Source organism: Triticum dicoccoides, chromosome 2B, assembly GCF_002162155.2.
Source record: "Triticum dicoccoides isolate Atlit2015 ecotype Zavitan chromosome 2B, WEW_v2.0, whole genome shotgun sequence".
Taxonomy (NCBI): Eukaryota; Viridiplantae; Streptophyta; class Magnoliopsida; order Poales; family Poaceae; genus Triticum; species Triticum dicoccoides.
The window spans coordinates 43,541,667-43,567,420 of record NC_041383.1 but is presented as its reverse complement, the minus strand read 5'-3'; the positions used below and the strand labels follow the sequence as shown (position 1 = coordinate 43,567,420).

The window sequence follows — 25,754 nt, the reverse complement described above, 5'->3', positions numbered from 1 at the left end:
TGTGTGGGGTATTATATGAGTGCCACTCAACGGTTTGTGACGGTTTTCTTCCAGCTTTCTGTTAATTAACTGGGCAATTATCTTTTTGAGTGAATTCTGGATTTTACCCCCTATTTTAACATTTTTTACACAATTTACCCCATTTAGCGGGATTTCATCTGCTTTACCCCATATACCAAATTTGTTGCCATAATTTATCCTATTTTAATTTTTGTTTGCATTCTGACCGGCTGGCATGCCACGTCGGCAGTTTTTTCCTGCCTATTTTTCTCCCTACTCAACTCGTTTTTGATTGGAAGTATTATGATGAGACGACTATACTTGATCAGCATGGCATATTACCATTGAATAAATTATAGGACCTTAAGTATGCATGGTTCTATGAATTAGATTAAAGTGGTGTAAATATACTACTTTACTAACTCTGATACACCTACATATCTGAATATCTAGGTAGCAATTATGTTGACCGTAAGAGTGTTAATACATGTACAAGTGATACCATCCGTTGCTACTTGCTAGTTGTAAAGGAATTTTGGATCTTTGTATCTTACGATGCATGCTGACACATGTTTATTTACCTTATTATAGTAGATTGTGATTTATTATGATTGCAACCACTAATTAATTTTTATTTTTCTTGCACAAAGCGGATGGCAACCAAGATGTAGAGTGTTAGGCATATTTTACATGTCCATGGATACAAGAATCCACAGCTAGATTGATTGAGAGGCATTTCATTGGTTATTTTGATATAAAAGAGAAGATCAAGGAATTGGGTTCCAACCCTTGGGACAACGTTTATTATCAGAAGAAGGTGGCCAATGGGAACTCCATGGTTGAATTAATAGATGATGCAGGCATGATGAACATACTAGAGGAATTTGATGCTTATACGGAAATCAGTTTGCATGTTTGATTGGGGGCAAGCACCGCAAACGAGAAGCCATGGGAGGCGAGCGTGGCGCGTGGCCGACTTGGGTGTTGTGCGTTGGACATGACGCGGGCGACCGTCATCGGGCCGAGCCGGTCGGGAGAAGCTGTGTGGCCCGGTTCAAAAGTGACAAAAATAGTCAGGAAAAACCATTGATCGTGGAATGCCAGCTGGACCTCACAATTATGACCGACCGGTCAGAATGCTCACAAAATTTTAAACAGGGTAAACTGTGGTATTAAATAGGGTAAAATGGATGAAATCTCGCTAAATGGGGTAATTAGTGTCAAAATTGTCAATATAGGGGGGTAAAAACCAGAATTCACTCTATCTTTTTTGTAATTATAGATGAGGCAAATCTTTTGCCTTCGTTTTAAAAAATAAATATTGTGCTGAAATGGAGAGGAGAGATAACCAGTCGGTATTCTGTTATTCCTTGAAAGAAGCAGCTCAAATTTGTTGATAGACAGAAATATGTGCTTCAGGATCTTATGTAATTGAATGAAATTTAAATGTAGACGATACATTGCATTTTGTTTCACCAGTACAGCCATGGCCATCACCTACATGAGGGATACGTGTCTACAACGTACCTTCGATGCAAGTGAAGGAAATTCCATTGTGACCTTGGGTCACCTTGAGTTAGATGGGGTCACACGGCTCCTGTCACCTCGAGTCATCCTGGGTGAGAGGGGCTCTCACGCCTCACATGGCACCTCTACTCGACCTGGGTGAGGATGGCTCTCACGCCTCACGTGGCCCCTGTACTCACCTGGGATGAGGTTGGGATGGTTCTCACGCCTCTCTGATTCCAGACTCACCGGGGACGACAAGAAAGAAGGCAAGACGAGAAGGAAATACTTGTCTGTCAAAGATCTTCACTCTGGGACGGTGGTGCTCCGATGTAACAGCCCCTCCGAGCTCTATCCTCTCAGCGTTGGTCCTCCAACTCGCCACACCGCCATCCTCGCCGACATGGTTAGATCCGAGCTATGGCACTAACGTCTTGGTCACCTAAGGCGTGCCTCTTCGTCTAGGGTTCTAGCTTCTAGGTACTTTTTCCTTCAAATGTAATAATGTGCAAGAGCACTCTTGGCATGCCTGCCACCTAGAGAAACATGTGCGTCTTCTCTTCCATGATGCAACCACCGTAGCGCCCACACTATTCCATATCATGCATTGTGACGTGTGAACTTCTCCAATTATTTGCAATTCGGGGTTGAGAGCAGCGATAGAGAGGACGGGCTCGCCTGCTCCCGGAACGAGTACGAATGAAACAGAGACGCGTGTGTTCGTGTATTCAATGCATTCGTATAGATGAGTGAGTGATACGGCCCGTTAAACAGTAGCGTACAGTCACGGCGGTGGCTATACAGATAGCACGATGATGGTACACTGTGCATGTGCTCCGTTGGTACATGACGCGGGGGAGACGGTGGATAACGATTGGCGTGGCTGTGGCCCGTTAAACAGACGGCGTACTGATAAACCATAAGCATTTATGACAGCATGGGACCACCAGCTCACAACCCCGCACCCCCTCGCTTAGCGCTTCGAAAGAAAAACAAATCTATCCATTCGGGCGCCACACAAGTCAAGAAGCTTACAGCCATGGGCCATGGCGACGGCGGAGGCGGGGTACGATGGATTTGAGTTCTCCAGTTGACAGGAGTATGTTCCATGCGGCTGCTTTTCCTTTGTAATGGCTGCCACTTTAGCTATGCCAGTAGCTTAGAAGTGTGCTCCTTTCTTCTCCACAGATTTCTTCTACCAGATCTTGCCGGTGGCGATTGCGTACTGGCAGGAGAAACCAACCAAACTCTAGTCTGCACGACCACTGACTCGAGCATTGGCGATGTGGGTGATGCAACGCTGACAGTACAGCTAGATTTAAACAACACTTGCGAGGGGGTGACCTTGTCCACGCCCAATTCAGAGCAGTCAACTGGCTAACATGCTTTTCAGGCGCCCGGCTGGACCAAGAGGTATACAATTGTATATCTAGTTCGGATACAGCTTAAATTTGAGTACGTGATCTGAATTTTTGGTGCTGAATCATATTGATCTGTGTTGTCATGAGGGGGAGACATGCTGCGTGATCATAGTTAGAAGAGGGGGTCTATTCCATTTTCGATTATGTATTAGTGTCATGAGGGGGAGACATGTTCCTATATCCTCACTGTTGCAGTACATGGCATTTTTACTAATGCATCCCCATGCGTGCAGACATCTCCAGTAATGAAAATGAACACACCACTGGAATTGCATGCTAGTGGTGTCTGTCTACACTTGGGCTATATTTGAAAATTTTGGTGAAGTTATATAGGAATCAATGCACTACAAAGTAGAGGAGATCAGTAAAGGAAAAATCCTATTTTGTGCGGCAATATCATCCAGAGAAACACGGGAAGTGGTGCAGGGTTGTGTATAAAGTTGAAGTTTTTGAGGAAGGGAAGGAACTGATATGCGAGTGTGCTAATTTTGAGCACACATGCTTGCTGTGCTGCCATTCAGTAAAGGTAACCAAAAAACTTTCCTTCTAACACAGGTTCCTTTTTATTGAACATCATAATTAAACGTAGCAGATATGTGATTTGCAGGTCCTCGTTTTCCTTGGCGTAGATTGGTCCAAGCAAAACATATTTTGAAATGTTGGAAAAAAGATGCAAGGGATGTACTGCCAACCCACTTGTCGCATCTTTACAAGGATAACATTTCTGTGAGCTCAATAACATTCAGGCACTGAAATCTGTACACACATGCTCTTGAGGTTGTGAGACTGGGGGATGCAAACACTGAAGCATATGATTGTGCAATGGATATGCTGAAGAGAACAGTGGAAAAATTGACACCCATAGCCGCTGTGCAGGATGGAATGGGGTTGGAAGACAGAATTCAGACAAACAGGGGGAAAGAGAAAGAAGTGCTCCCAGCACGGGCAACCGGCAATGCTTGTGGAAGCGATGCTGAAGGTAGTGCAATTGGTGGTTTCGTAGGTCTGAAAGCTCCAGAACGGAAACGAAAGTCTGGTCGACCAACCACAAGCAGGGATAAGCCTCCATATGATGATCACGATCTGCTTTACTGTGGTCTATTTCGACCTGCAGAAATGATCATGTCCTTTGAACACAGAAGGACTATTGATCCTTTTGTGATTCTTCATAAGGCTTGTCGGCTCATTGATTCTTAAAGAGGTGATCTTCCTCAAAAAGAAAGGAAAGAGGCAAAATATTTAAACTGCGGGGGTCGGTGGTCACAAGGAAGGTTGTGCTGCATGTTGTTGAAAATGCTACTTTAGAGGCAAATGCAATTTGTGGGTGACTTTGTTTAGTTTCAGTATTTTTGTTCTGTGGTTGAGGGCTTAATAGCCGCTAATTGTAAGACGGTGTTGTTGTGATAATAACTAGTACTACAGTTGTGATTGTGTCTCACTTTGTCACTGTGAGTCTATGATATCCATGATTAAATTATGTATGAAGTTACCTACTCTTCACCTTGAATTTCACTGCGTTTTTTGTGTTCAAAATACAGTCTGTCTGATCCACTCCGTCCTGTGAGCAAAAATATAATTGATTTATTTGATCCCCTCTTGCGAAATTGCTTGCCATCAGGTTCCCTGCACAATTGGGCACAGGTAGCAGTGATTCAATGTGACTTTCACCTAACAGGTGTCAACACAGCCCCTGCTGTATGCCATGGGCGGGAACCTTTCAAATGCTTTGGGAGGGCTTCGTAAGGGGGGTCTACTTAACGACGGGGCTACATCTCCTCCGCATAGCCCACACTAATCTACAGCCTATACCCCGCGATTCACACGAGCTGTGTATGTGTCGAAGATGTCTGCATCTGCTTCCGGCGGAAGCTCTGTTGGCCAAGTCTCCTCCGGTTTGAGCTCAAGTGCCCCTGCTTGTCAGCGATGGCCAAGGGCACCTTGTTCAGCATGTGAGCTATGAAGTTGATGCAGGTAGCGGCAGTGATCTAGGGGATCCCGGCTGGGTGTACGAGCGTTCACTGCTTGAGGTACGTCTGCTTCAGTGGATACCCCGTCTGCATCTCCGGTACACGTTGCTACAGGATGAAAGACGCCGTCGCTACTGCTTGGACGTCTGTCAACCGCACCGTGCAAACGACGTCGCTTCACGTCCGTGTCTCGCATTTAATAAGCCGGCGTCTACGCCCTGGAATACGGAGTGCGTTCCACATCCCCATGCGAGCCGACGCCTAAGGATACCGTGAGCAGGCGAGCTCGTCCACGCCAACGAGTTTTCGTTCGGGGTTTCAATATTTTCTTGTTGTCTTGGATGATTGCTCTCACTTTGCACGGCCATTCCCTCTGCGAGCAACTCCGATGTTTTTAAGATTTTGATCACCTTCCATGCCTATGCATCTATGCAATTCCGGCAACCAGCCCTTCACTTTCCCACCGACAACGGCTACGAGTTTAACAACCGCGCCTTTCACTCCTCCCTCACCTTACACGGAATTCTCCTCCAACTCTCTTGTCTTGTTCATTGAGCACAGCTGATCCCCTCATCACCGGCCATCCCATGGTCACCCGTGCTCGCTCAGTCATCTACCGACGACACAACACCACCTCTGACAACGACTACGTCCTCACCGCCTCCAGAATGTTGCTCTCTCTAATTCTGTCGTTTATTCGTAAAGCTCTTCAAGATTCATCATGGCGGGACTCCATGCAAGCAGAATTTGATGCCCTGCGCGCCAACTGGAGCCAGACCCTCGTCCCTACGCCCACACGGAGCTTGCGTCATCATCATCAAGCGGATGTTCCACCAGAATTCAACGCCGACGGCTCCCTTGCTCAGTACAAGGCATGCTGGTTGGTTTGGGGTTTCAATGAGCGCCCTGGCATCGACTACCACAACACATTTACGCCGGTGGTCAAGCCTGCCTCCACCCCCCTCGTTCTTCAACTCGCGGCTGCCCGTTCATGGCTGGTTCACCAGCTCGACGTATAGAACGCTTTTCTCCACAGCAAGCTGTCCGATCGAGCATGTCTGCTGTCAGCAGCCTCCCTGCTTCGTGGATGATGCTCACCCACATGATGTGTGTCTGCTCTCCAAGTCGCTCTATGTATTGATGAAACAGTACCACGGGTGGTTCACAACCTTCATTGCATGCCTCCACATAATTGGCTTCCGTGCCACCTGGTCTGACGCATAATTGTTCGTCCTGCACCACGCCATGGGGACTTCATATCTTCTCCTCTACGTCGACAACATCGTCCTTGCCGTCTCCTCCAAGGAGCTACTGCAGCATCAGGTTAGCTGAGCTTGTAGACTAGTACGGCTCACATACATGCATGTTGTATATGTGTACTGTCAACTTCTACAGAGAGGAGGCGGTGGTTGCGTCTATCCCCAGTATACTAAGGACCAGTTAGCTGAAGGTGGCATACAAAACCGCCTGCAAAGTTGGCTGCATGGCTAGGTTTCCATTATGCATGTATAGACTGATATGCATGATGTACACGTAGATATGCATGCACTGACTCAGACTGATCTCCCACTCCCAGTATATGTACACACCATCGTCTACAGGTAAGATGAACACAAACGAGCAGCCCTTCGTCTCCAGCGCTCAACTGCCTTTCATCTGAGTTTGGCTAGTCACTTCGATTCCAACTGTTTTCACTATATTCCTCCCACTATAATAACTAATGGCGTCCTCATCATCTCTCATCAACAAGGCTTCGCGCCTGCTCCGCACTCGACGTTCTACAAAGAGCGTTGCCTCTTTGAGCCCGGTGGCGCTCCTACATGCCACCCTCCCTGCCGCTGAGCACCTTGTGCCTGTCCTGCAGCGGGATGGCGCCGTTATCGCTGCTTCCACGGCTTCAAAGCCAGTTTCTACTTTCTCAGACAAGACCCTGGCAGTCCACGCCGGGGAGAAGATGGGGAAGAACGGCACCATGGACACCGACTCGATAGCAACGCCGATCATGAGCGGCACGACGCACTGGTTCAAGAGCTCGGACGACCTCATCGCGTTCAAGGAAGGCCGGCGCCACAGCTTCGAGTACGGCCGCTATGGAAACCCCACCGTGAAGGTCCTGGAGGACAAGATCAGCGCCCTGGAGAGGGCGGAGTCGAGGCTTGTCACGTCCTCAGGCATGAACGCCATCGTCGCCACGCTGCTTGCCCTTGTGCCGCCCGGTGCCGGCCACGTGGTGACCACGACCGAGTGCTACAGCGAGGCGCGCGCCTTCATCCGCGACAAGCTCTCCAAGATGGGCACCAAGGTGACATTCGTCGAGCTGAACGACATGGAGACACTCAAGGCCGTTCTTGACATGGGCGACGTACGTTAATTTCCATAACAAATGTACTTATTATCGTGGGATCCATGCATGTATGTTGGTTGTTTCTGACTTTGAGATGCTTGGCTATGATGCAGGTGACACTCTTCTACACTGACTGTCCGACGAACCCCCACCTCAAGTGCATCGACATTAAGCTTGTCGCTGACCTGTGTCACAGCAAAGGGGCTCTGGTGTGCATCGACAGTACCCTGGCTTCGCCCATCAATCAGAAGCCGCTCACCCTCGGTGCTGATATCGTCGTGCACTCCGCCACAAAGTACATCGCCGGCCACCACGATGTGAGTACAAACCCTCAATCACATGTCTTTTCATAGACGTACAGTTACACTTCCATGTTGCTCCTTTACTTCCAAGATCACTATTAGTGTCTATAACTCTACATAGATTTAAGACTTATCATATTGTCATTCCATTTCAGGTCATTGCAGGATGCATCAGTGGCTCTGGTGTGCTCATCTCTAGGATACGCGTGTGGCATCACGACCTTGGTGGCGCCATTACTCCGGTATGGAGTATCTATGATCTACTACATATGTTAACGCTCATTCTTGTTCAAAAAAACCTAGATGTTAAAACTTACCACTTGCACTGCAACTGAATTACTGCAGGACACAGCCTACATGATCATACGCGGCCTCAAGACGATGGTGCTACGTGTCGAAACACAGAACCACACTGCATTGCGCATGGCGCGCCTGCTGCAGAACCATCCCCTGATCGAGCGGGTGTACTACCCTGGGCTCATCAGTAGCCCGTGGCACCACATCGCAAAGAGCCAGATGACCGGTTGCGGCGGCGTCATCAGCTTCGAGGTGGCATTGGACCTGCACGGCGTCATGAGGTCATCGACGTGATGGAGATACCCTTCATCGCAACGTCGCTTGGCGGGTGTGAGAGCCTCGTGCAGCAGCCCGCGGTCATGTCCTTTTGGTACGTGGTCCTTTAGGATTTATCTCGTTTGCATCTTAGAGGAGGATGCACTATATATATTTGCAGTCGACATTTTGACTTAAATTGCATGGATTTGTTTATTTATCAGGGGGCGGAGTGACGAGGAGAAGGCCAAGAATGGGATCCAGGACAACTTGGTGAGGTTTAGCTTCGGGATTGAGAAGTTTGAGGATCTCAAGGATGACATTCTCCAAGCCCTGGAGAAGATTTAGGACTATTCTTGATCACCAATTAATAGTGTAACAATTTGACAAACTAGCTATGTAGAAACCCTTTTTGTGCATATGATAGGTAGGCATTTTTTGCTGAAATCCTAAGGGAAGGTAATTATTGTGTATTCTTTTATTTTCTTGAAGGAAGAACATCGAATTTGATGATAGACAGCAATATGTGCTTTGGGGCCATATGTAATTGTAAGGAATTCAAATATACAACACACATTACATTCTTTTTCTCAAGAACAGCCATGGCCATCACTTTTAGGCGGGTAAAAATACCTTGTTTCCCATAGGGTTGGAGTTGATTCTTGCAGATCCTTTGGTAGGATATTCTAGAATGGTGATTGAGTTGGAGGGGAAAGTGGAGATAGAGTTCGCCAAGTTCAGGCCCGCGTTACGAGGTAAAATTTTAATCCCGCTCGTGTATATTGTTACTTGGGTGCACAAATTGTGGGTATAATTGAGAGATTGTAATTGCGTCTATCGCCCCGGCTTACATAAGATGAGGAGGAACCTAGGGTTACACAACCTAGTCGGCTATGTAGGTTGAGGGGAGTCCTCCACCGCTCCTCTTCCTTTTATGGGACAACAAGGCCTCTAGAATATTCCTTTTATAGGGCCCATGGACCGGCATGACGGCCAATGGCAAAAACTGACTTAGGAGGCCTCAGACCCACCTACTTCAACAGGCAAATAATAATTTGAGGCACCCCTAGGCTGAAACACCATTAGTAGCCCCTTAATTAGTCTTCAAGCTTGGCAGCCGCTTGATCAGCACCGATCTACAAATTGTCTTCTCACTTGCCAAGATTGAAACTCGTTCTTCAAAGCTCCCTTTACAACAACTGTTCATCGTTGACCTCCTATAGCCAGACTGCTCGCAAAGTCGGATAAACCACTCCGATCTTGAACTTTCGGTGAAGATAGCCGACGTACACAACAGATCTTGCCGCGTAGATGGTTCCCGCAGGACACATTCCCACGTTATATAGGTGAAATTCGTGGACCCAGTTTGGTCTTAGTAAGACCGGGACAGCCTCTTCAACTAGTCAAGCCGTCCATGTGACCAGCCTAACAACCGTTCAAAATAACGCGTGGAAGTGGGTGCAGGCCCCACCTAGGCCATGCCCGATGTCACAACGGAGTGCGCCTCGATCTTCGTGAGCATTAACAACAACCCCTCGATCCCCGCATGCATTAAGAGGCGAAGGGATTGCATGCCATGTGGAGGAGATATGTTGCCGCCATTCCTCCTTCCAGTCGCGCCTATTAAGAGAGGATGAATAGAGGGGAAGCCTTTACGCGCTACCCTTTCTGCCTCTTCTTCTTTCTCGCACCCCTTCCCCATAACTGCTATTGTTACATTACTCTGCCGCACCGCTGCTCCATGGCTCCCAAATCCACACATATGAGGTGGGACTGCAAGACTACCCCCAAGGGCAAATGGATGCCATCCACCATCTCCAGTACTATGTTGCAGCATCTTGTCGACGTCGGCTGCCTGCCGCAACCTACCGTTGCTATTCCCTATTCACTACTGATCAAGAAAGCAACCGCGTATTCGCGGCCCAAGTCGAAGGCTTACGAACAGGTTAGCTTCATCTCTTTCTTCCTCCGCGGTTTTAGTTATTCAATTCATCCATTTTTCGCTGGTCTTCTTCACTTTTATTGCCTGCAAATGCACCACCTCACTCCTACCTCTATCTTGCACATCGTGTGCTTTATTACTCGTTGTCAGTGCTTCCTAAACATCGAGCCTCACTTTAATAAATGAAGTAGTTCCAAGTTAAACTCCAAACCAATGTGAACGATACTTGTGAATGTGGAATCCGTAAATCTGAGTGCACACATCCCTAAATCCGTGACCACCGTGCCAATGCATGCCCCAGTTCCAGCCACATATCTTTTCAAAAACTATTTCCATCTTGAGATGTTGAATCCGTAAATCTGACTGCACACATTTTTGGAAAGAACTTTTTAAAGCGTGCGGCCTGACTCCACCTTAGGACGGCTAAACCTCAAGGTTCATGCATGCACATACATGCTTGTTTCTGGCGTGTCACCGAGTTTGATAGGTGCCTCTCTTTGGCCCTATCCAAGAACGTGTCTGTGATTAAATTATGTAACGTGTACGGACTGCAGCAAGTTCTGGCCGGGTGGCTAACCTGGGTGGTTACCTTCCCTGCACCTGCACCTCAAAGTGTCAATGATCGTAAAAGACACCAAGTGCAAGTATAATAGTCCAAATGGGTAATACTACTATAGTTGGTTAGTACAGATTATTGGGTGGACCTCACAGACATAATCACTAATTAAAGCCTAGTGACTCAAACCAAATGTTACAATGAAAACGTACAGATGGACCATACGTGACAAATTCAAACTATGAGAGTTCGTTACTGACATTTCTCATGTGAAGCACCTCTCTTGTGTCGTATGCATTAGTAGGTACCACCGTACTGTACTAGGTAGTTCATTGGATAGGATTAATAATATATGATTTGCTGTCTAATCCTCCTATCAATATTTTATTTTCCATACCAAGTTCTGGGAAACGATAGACCTTTCCTCCAGATAATTCCAAACCCATACCAGCATAGCGAGACAATAGGTGAAATTGAATAAGGGACCACTGTCATCAAACACGTGAAATTGATGGTCCGGGGAAACTTCTCAAGGCGGCATGGGAAATTCTCAACGCAAGGGAAACACACTCTTTTCAGGATGTTCAAGGGGGGCAGAATCACATCTATCCATCCACAATAGGTTCACCTCTTTCCTCACTCCTAAAGGCGGATAGATTCCTAGCTAAGGTTGGCTGTTTGGAGATATGTGGCTGGAACTGGGGCATGCATTGGCACGGTTGTCACGGACAAGATAATTGGCCGGCCGATTGATACTGCAATGAGCTCTTACCCCGTGCAAGGGGAAGAAGCAATTTGAAAGTCATGTCGAGCAGAGTTCCTAGTGTGTTGATCTATATTAACGGTGTCGGATTTGAATGGAAACGTTCCTTTAAAGAACTAACGGTGTCGGCCGCGCACTGGGAGGCTAGCTTCCAAGACGCATTTTGAGGTGAAATTTTTTCATCTTATATCTTATATACTCCTTCGTTCCTAAATATATGTCTTTTTCACATGTCAAATGGATTACAATATACGGATGTATGTAGACTTATTTTAAAGTGTAGATTCACCCACTTTGCTCCATATGTAGTCACTTGTTGGATTCTCTAAAAAAAAATATTCGGGAACGTAGGGAGTATTTACTAATTGAAGGCACCATACGAGCTTCCACGTTAATCGACATCAGCATGATTAGTTTAGCCATTAGATTTTAAATTTAATGGTTACGATCAATTAGCGTATTTATTTGTAAAAAAAACCACGTAAACACATTTATATACATTAAAAGGAAATAGACCTACTCGCACAACAAAAGGACCTTGGCATTCAGTGGGAGGAGACGTTTCCGTCGACAACGAGGTGCCTACGGTCACTTCGTAAATTTCAAGATGATATGCCAGCTCAGTCTTTCGGAGGTGCTCATAGGGGTAGGGTGTGCGTGTGTGCGTTCATAGGGATGAGTGTGTGCGCGTGTATATGAGCGTTTGTGTCTGTACTGATGTTAAAAAAAAGTTTCAGCAAAAAGAAAAACAAATCCATCACGTAAGAGAAGGAGTCCCCCACACCCACGCTCCACGTTCCAAGGAAAAAAATGAAATACATGACATAAAAAAAGTCCTTAGCATCCACGTCCAACCATTGAAGAAGACAAGACACCACGTAGATGTACAAAAATGAGTCCTCCATACCACGTCCAATTTGTGGCCAAAAAATGAAATCAATCACGTACCGAAAAAAGTTATCTGCCCCACGTCCAACCATTGAATAAAAAAAAACACATCCACGTTCAAGTTCCAACGAAAATGAAAACCAGGTCTAGCTCTTCAGAAAGAATAATCAGATGATTCTTTTTGGCCGAACTTAGCAACTGCTTACTCCTTCACCTTCCGAGTGTCTTACCAGCATGGGAGGCCAATATTATTTCAATTGATGAAAATATGTCTGGAATTGTTTGTTTTGAAGTTTTTGATTTTTGAAAATATTTTAACATGTTTTTTGAACTATTTTAATTGTCTTGATTTATACTATGAAAAGCATTTCATCTTTTTGAAACCTATTCAAATAACATTATTTAGAATTACAGTGTGAATGCAAGCATGGCTTCACACGTGATGGGCTTAGACTCCTTAACCCTAAACCCTAAACCCTAAGCAAGAAAGAGTTCTCAATCTGTTAATCCTTGCTATGTCTGGACCTAGCAAGTTTCCCCGTGTTTAGTCAAATTAAGCCACAGGCTCCAGGTCTGTCGTTCCGTCAAATCCTTTAAGCTTCAGCCTTGCGACCATACCCCCCCCCCATCCCGAAGACTTTGATTTCTCATAAGGTGTCGGTGAAGTCCTATAAGCAACATCCTTCGATCCCTGGTCGGCATCGTTTGTGGTTGACACTAGGACAATATCTGATCGTCAATGACCTTGCAGTCGACATTGAGGACCATGGCGTGCGGTCTTGGGAGGCGAGTATCGGTACTCTCTAAACCATTCCCTTATCCTACATTAGGTCTGTAAGTTGTGATGTACACTGCAAGGAGTGCGGTCTTTAAAATTCTTTGTTGACCCGTCGATAATTGATGGCCATAACTAGTATGCTTGTGAATCAGGGTGTAACATATCTTGTATATTTCAATTACAAATGTTCTCGTGGCATACATTTATGTCTATCAGAAAATTTGAGCTTCTGCATTAAACAAATAGGAGGTCCTTCTAATAACCACTGCTTTGAAGTTCACCACAAATTGACTACCTATGGGATGTTAAAAAAGGGTGGTTTTGTCTTCATTGACAAGCCCTAAATTGGGCCGGTTTGTGGCATCGGTCTACGAGTGGTAATGATTCACCACTAATGGGTCTACAGATGGGCCACTACTGATCCATCATGGAAGGTTGTTTTTTCTTATAGTGGTGCTGCATTGCCTCAACTTCATCTACAGGTTTGCATATACAATGGTAATTTCCTGATCTGTTAGTGGTGCTCCATCCTCACTTTCTAGTTCTAGGCTCACGTGCTAGAAATTTAATCCTTGAGATCCTCAAACTTCTCAATCCCAAAGCTAAATCTCACCAAGTTGTCCTTAATCCCATTATTGGCCTTCTCCTCACCACTCTTCCCCCTAATGTAAATAGAAAACCATGCAATTGGAAGTCCAATTCTCCGGAAAATATTACTGTTGCATATTGTGCGTTGCAACAAGAGAAATCCGAAGACATACCAGAAGGACATGACTGCACGCTGCTGCACGAGGCTCTCACACCCACCGAGTGATGTCGCGATGATGGCGAAGCGGGTGATCCCCTCGTCGGACCAAGTTTGTAGGGGACAGGTAAGACTGGTTTTACATGCTTTTCAAGAGTGGTGTCGAGAACCTATTCCTATGGGTGGCGCATGGATGGCCAGTGGTGAGAAGCGGGCCATGGAACGGGCCATTGCCGGTGGTTCACCGAACAATGGTGACCCTCGGCGACATCCTCGATCAGGATGGATGGATCATGGTACATGGTCTCGTGCTAGTCCAACGGTTTGGTCCTCATCTGTTACATTCTCTTTGTACATGCTTAAGTACATCCAATTTTTGAGTCAGGTTGGATGGTAAGACAAGCATGTCTAACTTAATCTACATGTCGTCCCAGTACGACCAACTACTCCAGGGGATGCCCTATATAAGCAGCTATGACGCTTTTGGGAGATGAAATGCATATGATGCAAGAGAAGTGCATCACATCTGCGAAATGTCAAAGGAGAAAAATCTCAAAGTATGAATGCCTGATGATTAGCAGCCATCATGCATGATTTTGGGGTGCATTAGTTTCACTAGAAGACTTCACCAAATAGTATATGTCCACATGAGCCATGGGTAACGGAAGATGTCCTATATAACTAAATAGTTGATCTCATTAATCTATTTCTTTCAACATACAAACATGCCACTGCAGTATGTAATCAAGCTTGGAAAAAGGCATACCTGTTTCTGTTTTATTATGCTATTTATAATTAGTAAATATTTTATAACTAAATAGGTGGTCCACATTAATCTATTTCTCAAACAATTGGAAAAGGGTGCCAGAATATATTCCCATTAGTTTCTAAATATTCCCATTCCATGCAACCAAATATCATGGGAATATATTGTGACCAACACCTGTTGCAATGCGGCACAAAGTTTCATCTACTTTACCATTGTCACATTGCAAATTTTCTCCTCTTCTTGATGATCGTGGGGGTCAGTAGTACTCCCTTCGTTCCTTTAAGTAAGGTGTATTATTTTCGGCATGGTGACCAAGGCACATGATATAGACAAGTTAGGACGAAATTACCCTTGACGAATTTGTTTGTTAGTGGCAAGTAAATCCGTTAGTACAAGAAAGTTAGAGTGGTCCATCTGATGTGTGGTTTTAGTGCCTGTGGTTGGGTATTGGTGGACGTGAGTGGTTGGCTTCCCTGTTGCTGTGAGTTCTTCAAATCCATAGCTATGGTAACTGTGTGCTCTGTTGTTCAGATATCCCAGTTGTATGGATAGACAGCCGTCACGGTTCACACACACAATTTCACATGGGTCTATGTGAGTCACGCTAGCGGCTTGGCTGTCTTACCACATGCTTGTGTATTCCTCTGATGTCATGTACGGATTTGTATTTTGTTACAGATGGTTATCCTCTATGTCTGGTTGTGGTGTGGTCCGCGTTACTATCATGGAACACGTGAAATTGATGGCCCAGGGCAAATTCTCAAACGCCGCAGCCGGCATGGGAAAATTCTCAAAACACGTGAAAATAGGTACCTTTTCCCCAGGTTGAAATGTTCTACCTTGGAGTTGCGAGGAAGGTTCTATCCTTACCTATAAGATGTTTGCGAAGATACAATATTAATCGTAGGATGCGACAGCAAATCAAATATTAACCCAATCCAATGAACTACCTAATAGTCTTGTACGGTAGTACTCCTACCTGCTAATGCGTACGAGGCAAGAGAGGTGCATTGCATCATATGGGAAATGTCAAAACGAGCTCAAGAACTCCCAAACTTTGAATATCATTTTCTTAACTTTGTAGCTATGGTTTGTGTATACGTCTTCATCTATACACACTTGTATTGAATCTCTAGGCCTATAATTAGTGATCATATCTATCGGGGACATCTAATAATTTGTGCTAAGCAAGTATAGTATTACCCATTCAGATTATTTTACTTACACTTGATGTCTTTTACGCTAGTTGACACCTTGGGGTGCAGGGAATGTAACCACCGGGGTTAACCGCCGGGCTGTAAGAATTGGCTGCTACATAGTCAAATGAAACAAGTGTAGCAAATTGGCAATATTCAATTATGCAATGCTACGCACTACCTAATTTAATCGCTAAGACGTTCTTCAATAGGGTCCAGGAGCCATCCATCAAACTTGTAACACCAGGTGACAGCCGGAAACACGCATATACTCCCTCCGTTCCAAAATATTTGTCTTTCTAGGCATTTCAAATGGGCACAACATACGGATGTATGTAGACTTATTTTAGAGTGTAGATTCACTCATTTTGTCTCGTATGTAGTCACTTGTTAAAATCTCTAGAAAGACAAATATTTAGGAATGGAGGGAGTATATATGGTGCATGCATGAACCTGGAGGCTTAACCACCGTAAGGTGGAGTGGTCATGCCACTTTAAAGTCATTTTCAAATTTTGTGTAGACGGATTTACCAATTCAATTTCTTTAGTCGGAAATAGCATGCAAACATGCCTGATGCAGATTTATGCCTACTAGGGCAATCCGGTTGATGTCTGCTTTTGAATAAATCAAGTTGCTTATACAATAGAATTTAATTAGTATGGTGATTTTTTTTTCAAATGATTGACAGGTGTATGCATGCGTTAAGGCGCATCCACACGTTAAGCTAAGTGTATGTTGCGCAGGTAACAGTTATGGCGATCGGAAGGTGATTATGTGTGCTGGACGGGTCAATGGCAATGGAGAAGATGTGTGTGTGTGTGTGTGTGTGTGTGATGGAAACTTTTCTTTCTGGGCAAAGTTGCATCACCAATGGGGTCTTGCCTTCTTTTACCATCGAGCTAGCTATATATTGGTCACCTTCTTCATTTTTCCATGTATGCCACACCTTCACAAGATATCGAAATCGAGGCCTTCTTCACAAGTAGCACTAGACCCGAAGTACAAGGGTCCAGATTAAATAGTTAGACGTGCAACAAGTGACCAGCCACGTGTTTATTTTGTTAGCCATAATCTTGATCAACACTCTTCATTTTTAAATATAAGTCTTTTTAGAGATTTCAATGCATGCAGTTAGTTGGGCATGTCCGTCCGGTGCGGATCGTGGACTCAGCAGGCGCACAGTCGGTGCTGCGTCTTGCAGCCGGGTCGTGCGGCAGCACGTGAGCTGCATGCCTGCATGTAGGGATTATCATGTGCATGTAGGTAGTTAGTTATTACTCCGATTTTCTACCATGCCGGAATATCCCAGATTGGTGTTGTTCAAGTGCAAAAAAGATGGGGTATGTGCTTCTTTTGATTCGCTTGTTCACCGGTAGCCGGCGCAATTTCGATAGCTCATTGTTTACTTAAACTTGTGTGTAGGATGGACGCAGGTTTTCGTATTGGGAAGAAAATTACAGCGGTCAATTGATGGTACAGAATCTGATAGATGATCATGCACTCGTTGCGAGAATAGAGGCTAGAGATGAGACTAGATGCGAAGCAAAGTCAAATTCTTCAGAATCAAAGAAGAAAGAACTGTACAAGCTCGAGAAGTCAATAGAGAGAATCAACAATGAAGACATAGAGAAGATATTAATCCAACTAGTGGGAGCAGTTATGGAAGTTGGATATCTTTTAAATTATCAAATTGTGGTTCTTGTTTTTTTTGTCTTGTTCTCGTAGCGAAAAATTGGTAAATTATGCACTCCAATATATCAAAATGTCATCGAATGAAATAAAGAACCAAAGAAATGTGTTTCGGTGGCCGAAAGTGAAATCCAAATGAAAAAAATTACTCTGTTATATATATGGTATCGGTTAGGTCCAGTGAAAACTTAGTGAAGTAAAAATAGAGTTTTGCTAAAGCACATCTAGATGTGCCCTAAGTATTGCACATCTAAGTCCTATGTCATTAATTTTACACAGAGATTCGTGCAGGCATTTTTTGCCTTTGGTCTTTTTCTTTCTAGTTTGATTGAGTCATTTAGATGTGTAATAAATAGATGTGCCCTAGACAAACCGGTAAAAATACTCCACTACAGGTTTGCTCCACCGAGTACTCCGCTATTTTTAGAGGATCAGTTAGAAATGCCTAGGGGGGTGTATCCAGAAACCACCTCCAAAACCGTTTTCTATACCGGTGGTTTCATACCTAGGTTTCCATTTGATGCGCCGCTGTTTCTTCCTTGTAGATCCTACCGGACTGGTTTCGTTTGTTCCCTCAAATCTACCAGACCCAGCTTTGATTAATGATGAGGTCCTGTCCAGCGCAGCATCGATCACAGTACGGCGTTGTAGATGTAAACACGCAGATTTGACCTAAGACTTCCCTTAGATTCGTCGTGGCCCAGGTCAGTATTTCTTAATCCCACTGGCACGTTGCAGCTCACTAATCACATGCCTTATGTAGTAGATTAATCATGGATCCACTAGTACATCTTAATTACCACACGGCTTAATTACACGCTTCCGAGACTGAGCATGGATGACACATGTGGCATGTGGTAATGGATGATACCATATGGAGGCTGACACGTAGATATGAATCGACGCTCACAGAGCCAGACTGATGGATCGCCGGTATATATTACCACCAACATATACACATAGCAAGAACACAAACGAGCAGTTAGCTCTGCCTAACTTGTTCATTGATCCTATCTGAGCTCTTCGTTAATTCCACCTGTTTTCACTACTCTCCGTCGATCCAACTAGAAATTAATGGCGCGGTCGTCGTCTCCTCTCGTCAACAAGGGTTCGCCCACCGAGCAGCGCCGCCTGCTCCGCGCTCGCCGTTCTTCAAAGCGCGTCACCGCTTTGAGCCCGGAGGCGGTCCTTGATGCCACCCTCCCTACCACCGAGCAGCAGGATGACGCCGGTGTCATTGCTGCCGCCACGGCTCTGAAGCAAGATGCTACTCTCTCAGACGAGACCCTAGCGGTTCACGCCGGGGAGAAGATGGGGAAGAACGGCGCCATGGACACAGACTCGATCGCGACACCTATCGTGAGCGGCACGACGCACTGGTTCAAGAGCTCGCACGACCTCATCGCGTTCAAGGAAGGCCGGCGCCACAGCTTTGAGTACGGCCGCTACGGTAACCCCACTGTGAAGGTCCTGGAGGACAAGATCAGCGCGCTGGAGAGGGCCGAGTCGACGCTTGTCACGTCCTCGGGCATGAACGCCATCGTCGCCACGCTGCTCGCGCTCGTGCCACCCGGCGCCGGCCACGTGGTGACCACGACCGAGTGCTACAGCGAGGCGCGCGCCTTCATCCGTGACAAGCTCTCCAAGATGGGCATCAAGGTGACATTCGTCGAGCTGAATGACATGGAGACACTCAAGGCCGTTCTTGACGAGGGCGACGTAAGTTAATTTCCATAACACATATATAATCAAGGGATCCATATGCATGTATGTCGATTTTTTCTGACTCTTGGGATGCTTGGCTATGATGCAGGTGACACTCTTCTACACTGACTGTCCGACGAACCCCCATCTCAAGTGCATCGACATTAAGCTCGCCGCGGAGCTGTGTCACTGCAAAGGGGCTCTGGTGTGCATCGATAGCACCCTCGCCTCGCCCATCAATCAGAAGCCACTCACCGTCGGGGCCGATATCGTCGTGCATTCTGCCACAAAGTACATCGCCGGCCATCACGACGTGAGTAGCTACCCTAGATCACATGTATTTTCGTAGATCGTACAATTACACTGCCATTTTGCTCATTTACTTCCATGATCACTAGTGGTGTCTATATAGTTTAAGACTTCTCATCATGTTATACCATTTCAGGTCATTGCAGGATGCATCAGCGGCTCGGATGCGCTCATCTCTAGGATACGTGTGTGGCATCACGACCTCGGCTGCGCCATTAGTCCGGTATGTAGTATATATTAACTGTAGTACATATGTTAACACCCATTCTTATTCAAGAAACTAGAAAGCTTACCACTTGCATTGGAACTGAATTACTGCAGGACGCAGCCTACATGATCATACGCGGCCTCAAGACGATGGCACTTCGCGTGGAAACACAAAACCACACTACATTGCGCATGGCGCGCTTGCTCGAGAACCATCCCAAGATTGAGCGGGTGTACTACCCTGGACTCATCAACAGCCCATGGCACCACATCGCCAAGAGCCAGATGACCGGTTGCGGTGGCGTCATCAGCTTTGAGGTGGCATCAGACCTGCATGGCGTCATGAGGTTCATCGACGCATTGGAGATACCCCTCATCGCAACCTCACTTGGCGGGTGTGAGAGCCTCGTGCAGCAGCCGGCAGTCATGTCCTTCTGGTACGTGGCGCTCTAGGGTTCCTCTCGTTTGCATCTTAGAGGATGATTCACACTATATATATTTATGGTCGACATTTTGACTTATATTGCATGGATTGTGTATTTATCAGGGGGAAGAGTGATGAGGAGAAGGCCAAGAATGGGATCAAGGACAACTTGGTGAGGTTTAGCTTCGGGATTGAGAAGTTTGAGGATCTCAAGGATGATATTCTCCAAGCCCTGGAGAAGATTTAGGATTATTCTTGATCTCTAATTAATAGTGTAACAATTTTGACAAGCTAGCTATGTAGAAACCCTTTTTGTGCATATGGCAGGTAGTCAAATTGTGCTGAAATCCTAAGCAAAGGTAATTAAAGTGTGTTCTTTTATTTCTTGAAGGAAGAACATCAAATTTGATGATAAGAAATATGTGCTTCGGGCCATATGTAATTGAAAGAAGTTCAAATATACAAAACTTTACTTTCTGTTTCACTATTACAGCCATGTCAATCACTTTTATACGGGTAAAAAAACATTGTTTCCCATAGTGTCAACGCTGATTAGGGTAGATCACTCGGTAGGGTATCCCGGCATGGTCAATAGATCGGAGGAGAAACATGAGACATGTTTATATAGGTTCGGGCCCTCCTTGCGAGGAAAAACGTACTCATGCTCATGTATATTGTGATTGTTGTTGTTGAATTGAGAGATTGTAATTGTGTCTATTGATTAGCTCTGCCCTGGCTTATGTATAAGATACTGTGGACCATAGGGTTACATGACCTAGCCGGCTACATCTATGGAGGGGAGTCTTGCATCGCTCTGGCTTCCTTGTCTTGGATAATAAGGCCTTCAGAGAGTTCCTTCTACAGGGCCCTTGGACCGGCATGATGGCCTGGGGTGAAAATTGATCTAGGAGGCCTCAGACTAACCTACTTGGACCGGAAATTATAAGGTGAGGTACCACTAGGCTATAACACCATAAGTAGCCCCTGGACCAGTCTTCAAGCTTGGCAAACTCCTGATCGGCACTGATATAAAACACTACCTTCTCGCTTGACAAGGTTAAAATTGGTTCTTCGAAGCTCCATTAACAGTACGTCGTCGATCTCCTATAGCCGGACTGCTCCCGAATTTGGATGAACCACTCCAGTCTTGACTTTTCGTGAAGATAGCTCACATGCACATTGATATTTAGGCACAACTAACTTCCAATCAACGTATTCTCGTGTAATACTAGTTAAATTGTTGGACCCGATTTGCTCTCAATCAGATTGGCTGGTCTCTTCACCCAGACAATCCGGCCCATGTGCACAGCCTCACAACCGCTCAAAATGACGTGTGGAGGCCCCACCTAGGCCACATCCCATCTCACGGCGGTGTGTGCCTTGATCTCCTCGAGAATTAACGACAACCCCTAGATCCTCATGCACTTTAAGAGGTATTAATGGGGATGTGAAGGGATTTCCTACCACGTGGAGGGGCTTTGCTGCCGCCGTTCCTCCGTCCATTCACTTACAAAGAGGGGATTAACGAAGGAAAGCCTTTATGTGCCAGCCCATTTTCCTCTTCTTCTTCCTCGCGCAGCTACTCCATGCTCTGTTGCACCGCTGCTCCATGGCTCCCAAGTCCAAGCATCCGATGAGGGACGACAAGATCGCCGGCATGGGAAAAGCACCACAACTGCCAAGGCCAAGGAGAAGGTGTACTTATTGACCAAGGGCTAATAGATGCCATGCACCATCACTGGCACTATGTTGTTGCATCTTGTTAACATCGGCTGCCTCTTGCAACCTACGGTCGCAATTACCTATTCATTGGTGATCAAGATGGCGGACAGTTGCGTCTTCGCGGAGAACATGCCCAAGTCGTAGGATTACAAATGGGTTAGCTTCATCCCTTTCTTCCTCTGCGGTCTTAGTTACCCAATCCATCTCTTTTACTATGGTATTCTCCAATTTTAATGCCTGCAAATGCACCACCTCACTCCCGACTCTAGCTTGCACATCGCGTGCTTTATTAATCTCTGTGAATGCTTCCTCAACGTCGAGCTTCACTTTGACATGTGGAGGAAGTGGTTCCAAGTTAAACTCCAGACCGACGTGAATGAGACTTGTGAGTGTGGAAGGGTTGTCATATGTAAGCAGTCTGGATCTGGGCACTTTGAAAGCAGCATTTTTGGGGATAATCTGGTCTGCCACTGAGCCACTGTTGCTGTCAAAGTAGCCAAAATGAGCCTGTTGCAAAGCCCATTTAGAGGCCACCCCCACAGGTGAAGCCACTATGCCAGGAGATGAAGAAGACACCCCATCCTGTACACCTTCCCAATCACCGCCTATGTATGGGCACGCGCCCAGAACCGCCCTTGGGTCACTATAATTGTTACCTATGCAATCTAGGCTTAGCTCTTAACGTCTAGACGTGCATTGGTGTATGCATGTTAATTGTCTATAATTTCAGACACGGTTACACACACAACAAGACGAGATGAACAAGCTAATTAAATTCTAACGGAAAAGCAACTCGATTGACCAAGTAGCAGACATCGGTCATATTGTTCTGGTATACAATGCATAATCCATGTTTGAACACTATTTCCATCTTGAGATGTTGAATCGGTAAATCCGACTGCACAAACTTTTGGAAAGAACTTTTTAAAGCATGCGGCATGACTCCACCTTGGGGTGGTTAAGCCTCAGGTTCATGCATGTGCATACATGCTTGTTTCTGGCGTGTTACCGAGTTTGATGGGTGATTCTTGGACCCTATCAAAGAACGTGTTATTAATTAAATTAGTTAACGTGTATGGACTGCACAAAACTAATATTCTCAATTTGCTAAACTTGTTCACGGTTCACTTTGACTATGCAGCGACCAATTGTTCTGGCCGGCGGCGGCTAGGTGTTTACATTCCTTGTACCAAAAAGTGTCAACATGCATAAAAGACATCAACTGTAGGTAAAATAATCCAAATGGGTAATACAATAGTTGGTTAGTAAGAATTATTGGGTGGCCCTCACAGATCTAATAACTACAGCCTAGTGTGTACAATGAAAATGTACACATGGACCGTAGCTCAAATGATATTCAAATTTTGAGAGTTTGCTACCTGCTTTGACATTTTTCATGTGATGCACCTGTCTTTGTATTGTACGCATTAGTAGGTATACCATACTAGGTAGTTCATTGGATTGTGTTAATATTTGATGCCATCTATTCCTATTATCAATTTTTTATTTTGCTTACCAAGTTATAGGAAACTATGGACCTTTTCTCGCAGCTCCATGGCAGAGGATATTCCAAACCCAGACCAGAATAACAAGACAATAGGTGAATAAGGTACCACTATCATCAAACGCGTGAGATTGATGGTCCGGAGAAAATTAAGGCCCAGTGACTCAAACCAAGTGTATACAATGACAACGTACACATGTACTATAGCTCAAATCATATTCAAACTTTGTGATTTCACTAGCTGCTTTCACATTTATCATCTGAAAGGACATGTGGTGCCCCCATGTGTGGTTTTGGTAATTGATGACATTCTATATGGACTAATGGTTGCATTGAGTTATATTTGAGGGATTTGTCCATAGGTATTTCTTGAAGTCCATGTGTTGGTTTCAAGGATTTTATAAATTGATCAAGGTGCTATTAAGGAATTATCCAAAGATTGGTCATGTGAGTGTTGAGATTATTGCAAGCATGTTTTGAAGAAGAAGATTGTGTGATAATTCATGTTTACCTTCAAGACATCAACCAAATGAAGAGAGTTGGAAAGATTCAAGGTTGATCAAGACTATGTACAAAGAGTGAATCAAGTTGATCAACTCACAAAGCGTGCAAGATGTACCAAGAGGGATCAAGTGATCCCATGGTATGATAAGCATTGCCCATTACGCTTTGTGAACTAACCCATGGTGTACGTGAGAGTTCTATGTGGGGTTAGGTATGTTTCCATGGGCTTGCGTCAAGAGGAAGGTATCATACAACCCATGGAGAGGATGACATCAAATGGTGATCATCATCAAGATTGCGGTGTGTAAGATCTAGTGGAGCATCATGAAAAGATCACGTCCTTGATGCTGGCCGTCCATTGTGGTGACAATGGACTTGTGAAGATGTGCCATGGAGTGGCTCACGCATAGTGGAGTATGGGGGAGCAATCTACTAGTCTTCATCAAGCTAACGCAATCAAGAAAGGTGGTACAAGTTGAGGAGGTCAAGATCTTCATCATCTAGCTCAAATGGAGTATGCTCAACGCAAAGGTTTGTCCTTTGATATGTTTTCTGTTTTACCGGCCAAATGGTGTTATTTGGGAGACCGGATTATAGGATCGATAGATGTACTATCAAGAGGGCTCACGAGTGAGTAGCTTATTCGTATCATTCGAAGAGAGCTCAATCTTTGCATCCTTGGCATCATATTTCTTGATTCTTGTTAGGATTTTCTATTTGTGAGGTTTTAGATCTTGTGGTTACCTTCATGACAAGCTCTAGTAAATCGAAAACCGATTTCCTATGCATCTTCTTTTGCGTTTCGGTGTTGGAGTTTTTACCGTTATTATTTGAGAAAGGGTTCTCACCATTTTATTTTGGGTATTTTCTCAATTGCTATTTATTGATATTTATATCTAGATTGTGTTAGACCTTGTCTTTAGCATTCCAACGAACTTGGTTCCATCAAATTCGGAGTTCGTTTGCAAAAGTTGTGACCATTTCAATTTTACCGGTCCCACTCTCTCTACCTACTGCGGGTGTCCGGGGTCCTTGACCCCCGGGTGCCCGGGGTCACCCGAGCCCCTCCTTAGACACCTCTCTAGTGGGTCCGGGTGCCCAGGGTCACCCGAGCCCCTCCTTAGACACCTCTCTAGTGGGTCTGGGTGCCCGGGGTCTCGTACCCCCGGGTGCTCGGGGTCATCCGGGCCGCTCCCTCACCTCCTCTCCACTTTCTCTGTCCGGTGCGGGTGCCCGGGGTTTGGGCCCCGGGTGCCCGACCCCTCCCCACCACCTCCTCGTCCCTCCCCGCCTGGTGCAAATGCACGAGGTTTGGGGCCCCCAGGTGCCTGGCCCATCCCAGCAGCCCCTCTCGGCCTACCCCGGGTGTCCGGTCCCCTTGCCCTGTTGCTTTACTTGTATGTCCGGGTGCCCGGGGTTGTATGTCGTTTTTCTCTGTTGGGTGTCCAGGTACCCTTTTGTCCGGGTGCCCAGGTTAGTGGCTGTGTGCAATAGCCACATTTTCCTTGGGGGTATTTATACCCCCTTCTTCGACCTTCAACCTTAATCCTCTTGCAAGCTTTTTCCCCCACCATGGTTGACCTCTTGGAGCTTGCTATCTCTCAATCCCTCCATGGATTCTTGCTAGTTTTGGCGAAAAGAGAGAGGAGATCTAGATCCATGTTTCCACCAATCGTTTTCTCCTCTATGTGAGGGGAACCCCTTGGATCTAGATCTTGGAGTTCTTGGTGTTCTCCTTCTTGTTCTTCCTCTCTTTTTCCTCCATACACTACAAAAAAATACACTTCTGTGATGATACGTGTTTGTCACAGTAGGTCGCGTTTTCTGTCATGCATGTACATCCATGACGATTTTATGACAGAATCAAGATAGTCATACCTGTGCTGTCATAGAAGTGTTCCATGACATTACCAAAATTATCATCACGGAAGTGTCCACTTCCATGACGATAAATTGCGCGT

General features: G+C 45.5%; 1 protein-coding gene, 1 long non-coding RNA gene and 1 pseudogene across 2 annotated transcripts; all 3 read left to right on the top strand.

Annotated features, from left to right (window-relative positions):
- Positions 1-2,502: 2,502 nt before the first annotated feature.
- LOC119367041 lies at positions 2,503-4,370 on the top strand. Its single transcript, XR_005176175.1, has 4 exons — positions 2,503-2,605; positions 2,695-2,919; positions 3,161-3,453; positions 3,535-4,370. It is a non-coding gene; the product is annotated as an uncharacterized LOC119367041 (long non-coding RNA).
- A 2,244-nt stretch (positions 4,371-6,614) lies between these two features.
- On the top strand, positions 6,615-8,440 carry LOC119360386 (annotated as a pseudogene).
- Positions 8,441-18,493: 10,053 nt separating this feature from the next.
- LOC119367040 (probable cystathionine gamma-synthase 2) lies at positions 18,494-20,310 on the top strand. The gene is made up of 5 exons (XM_037632672.1): positions 18,494-19,138; positions 19,233-19,436; positions 19,569-19,655; positions 19,754-20,076; positions 20,187-20,310. Exons 1-5 carry the CDS (start codon positions 18,494-18,496, stop codon positions 20,308-20,310), a joined length of 1,383 nt encoding a protein of 460 aa, XP_037488569.1.
- The last annotated feature ends 5,444 nt before the right edge of the window (positions 20,311-25,754 follow it).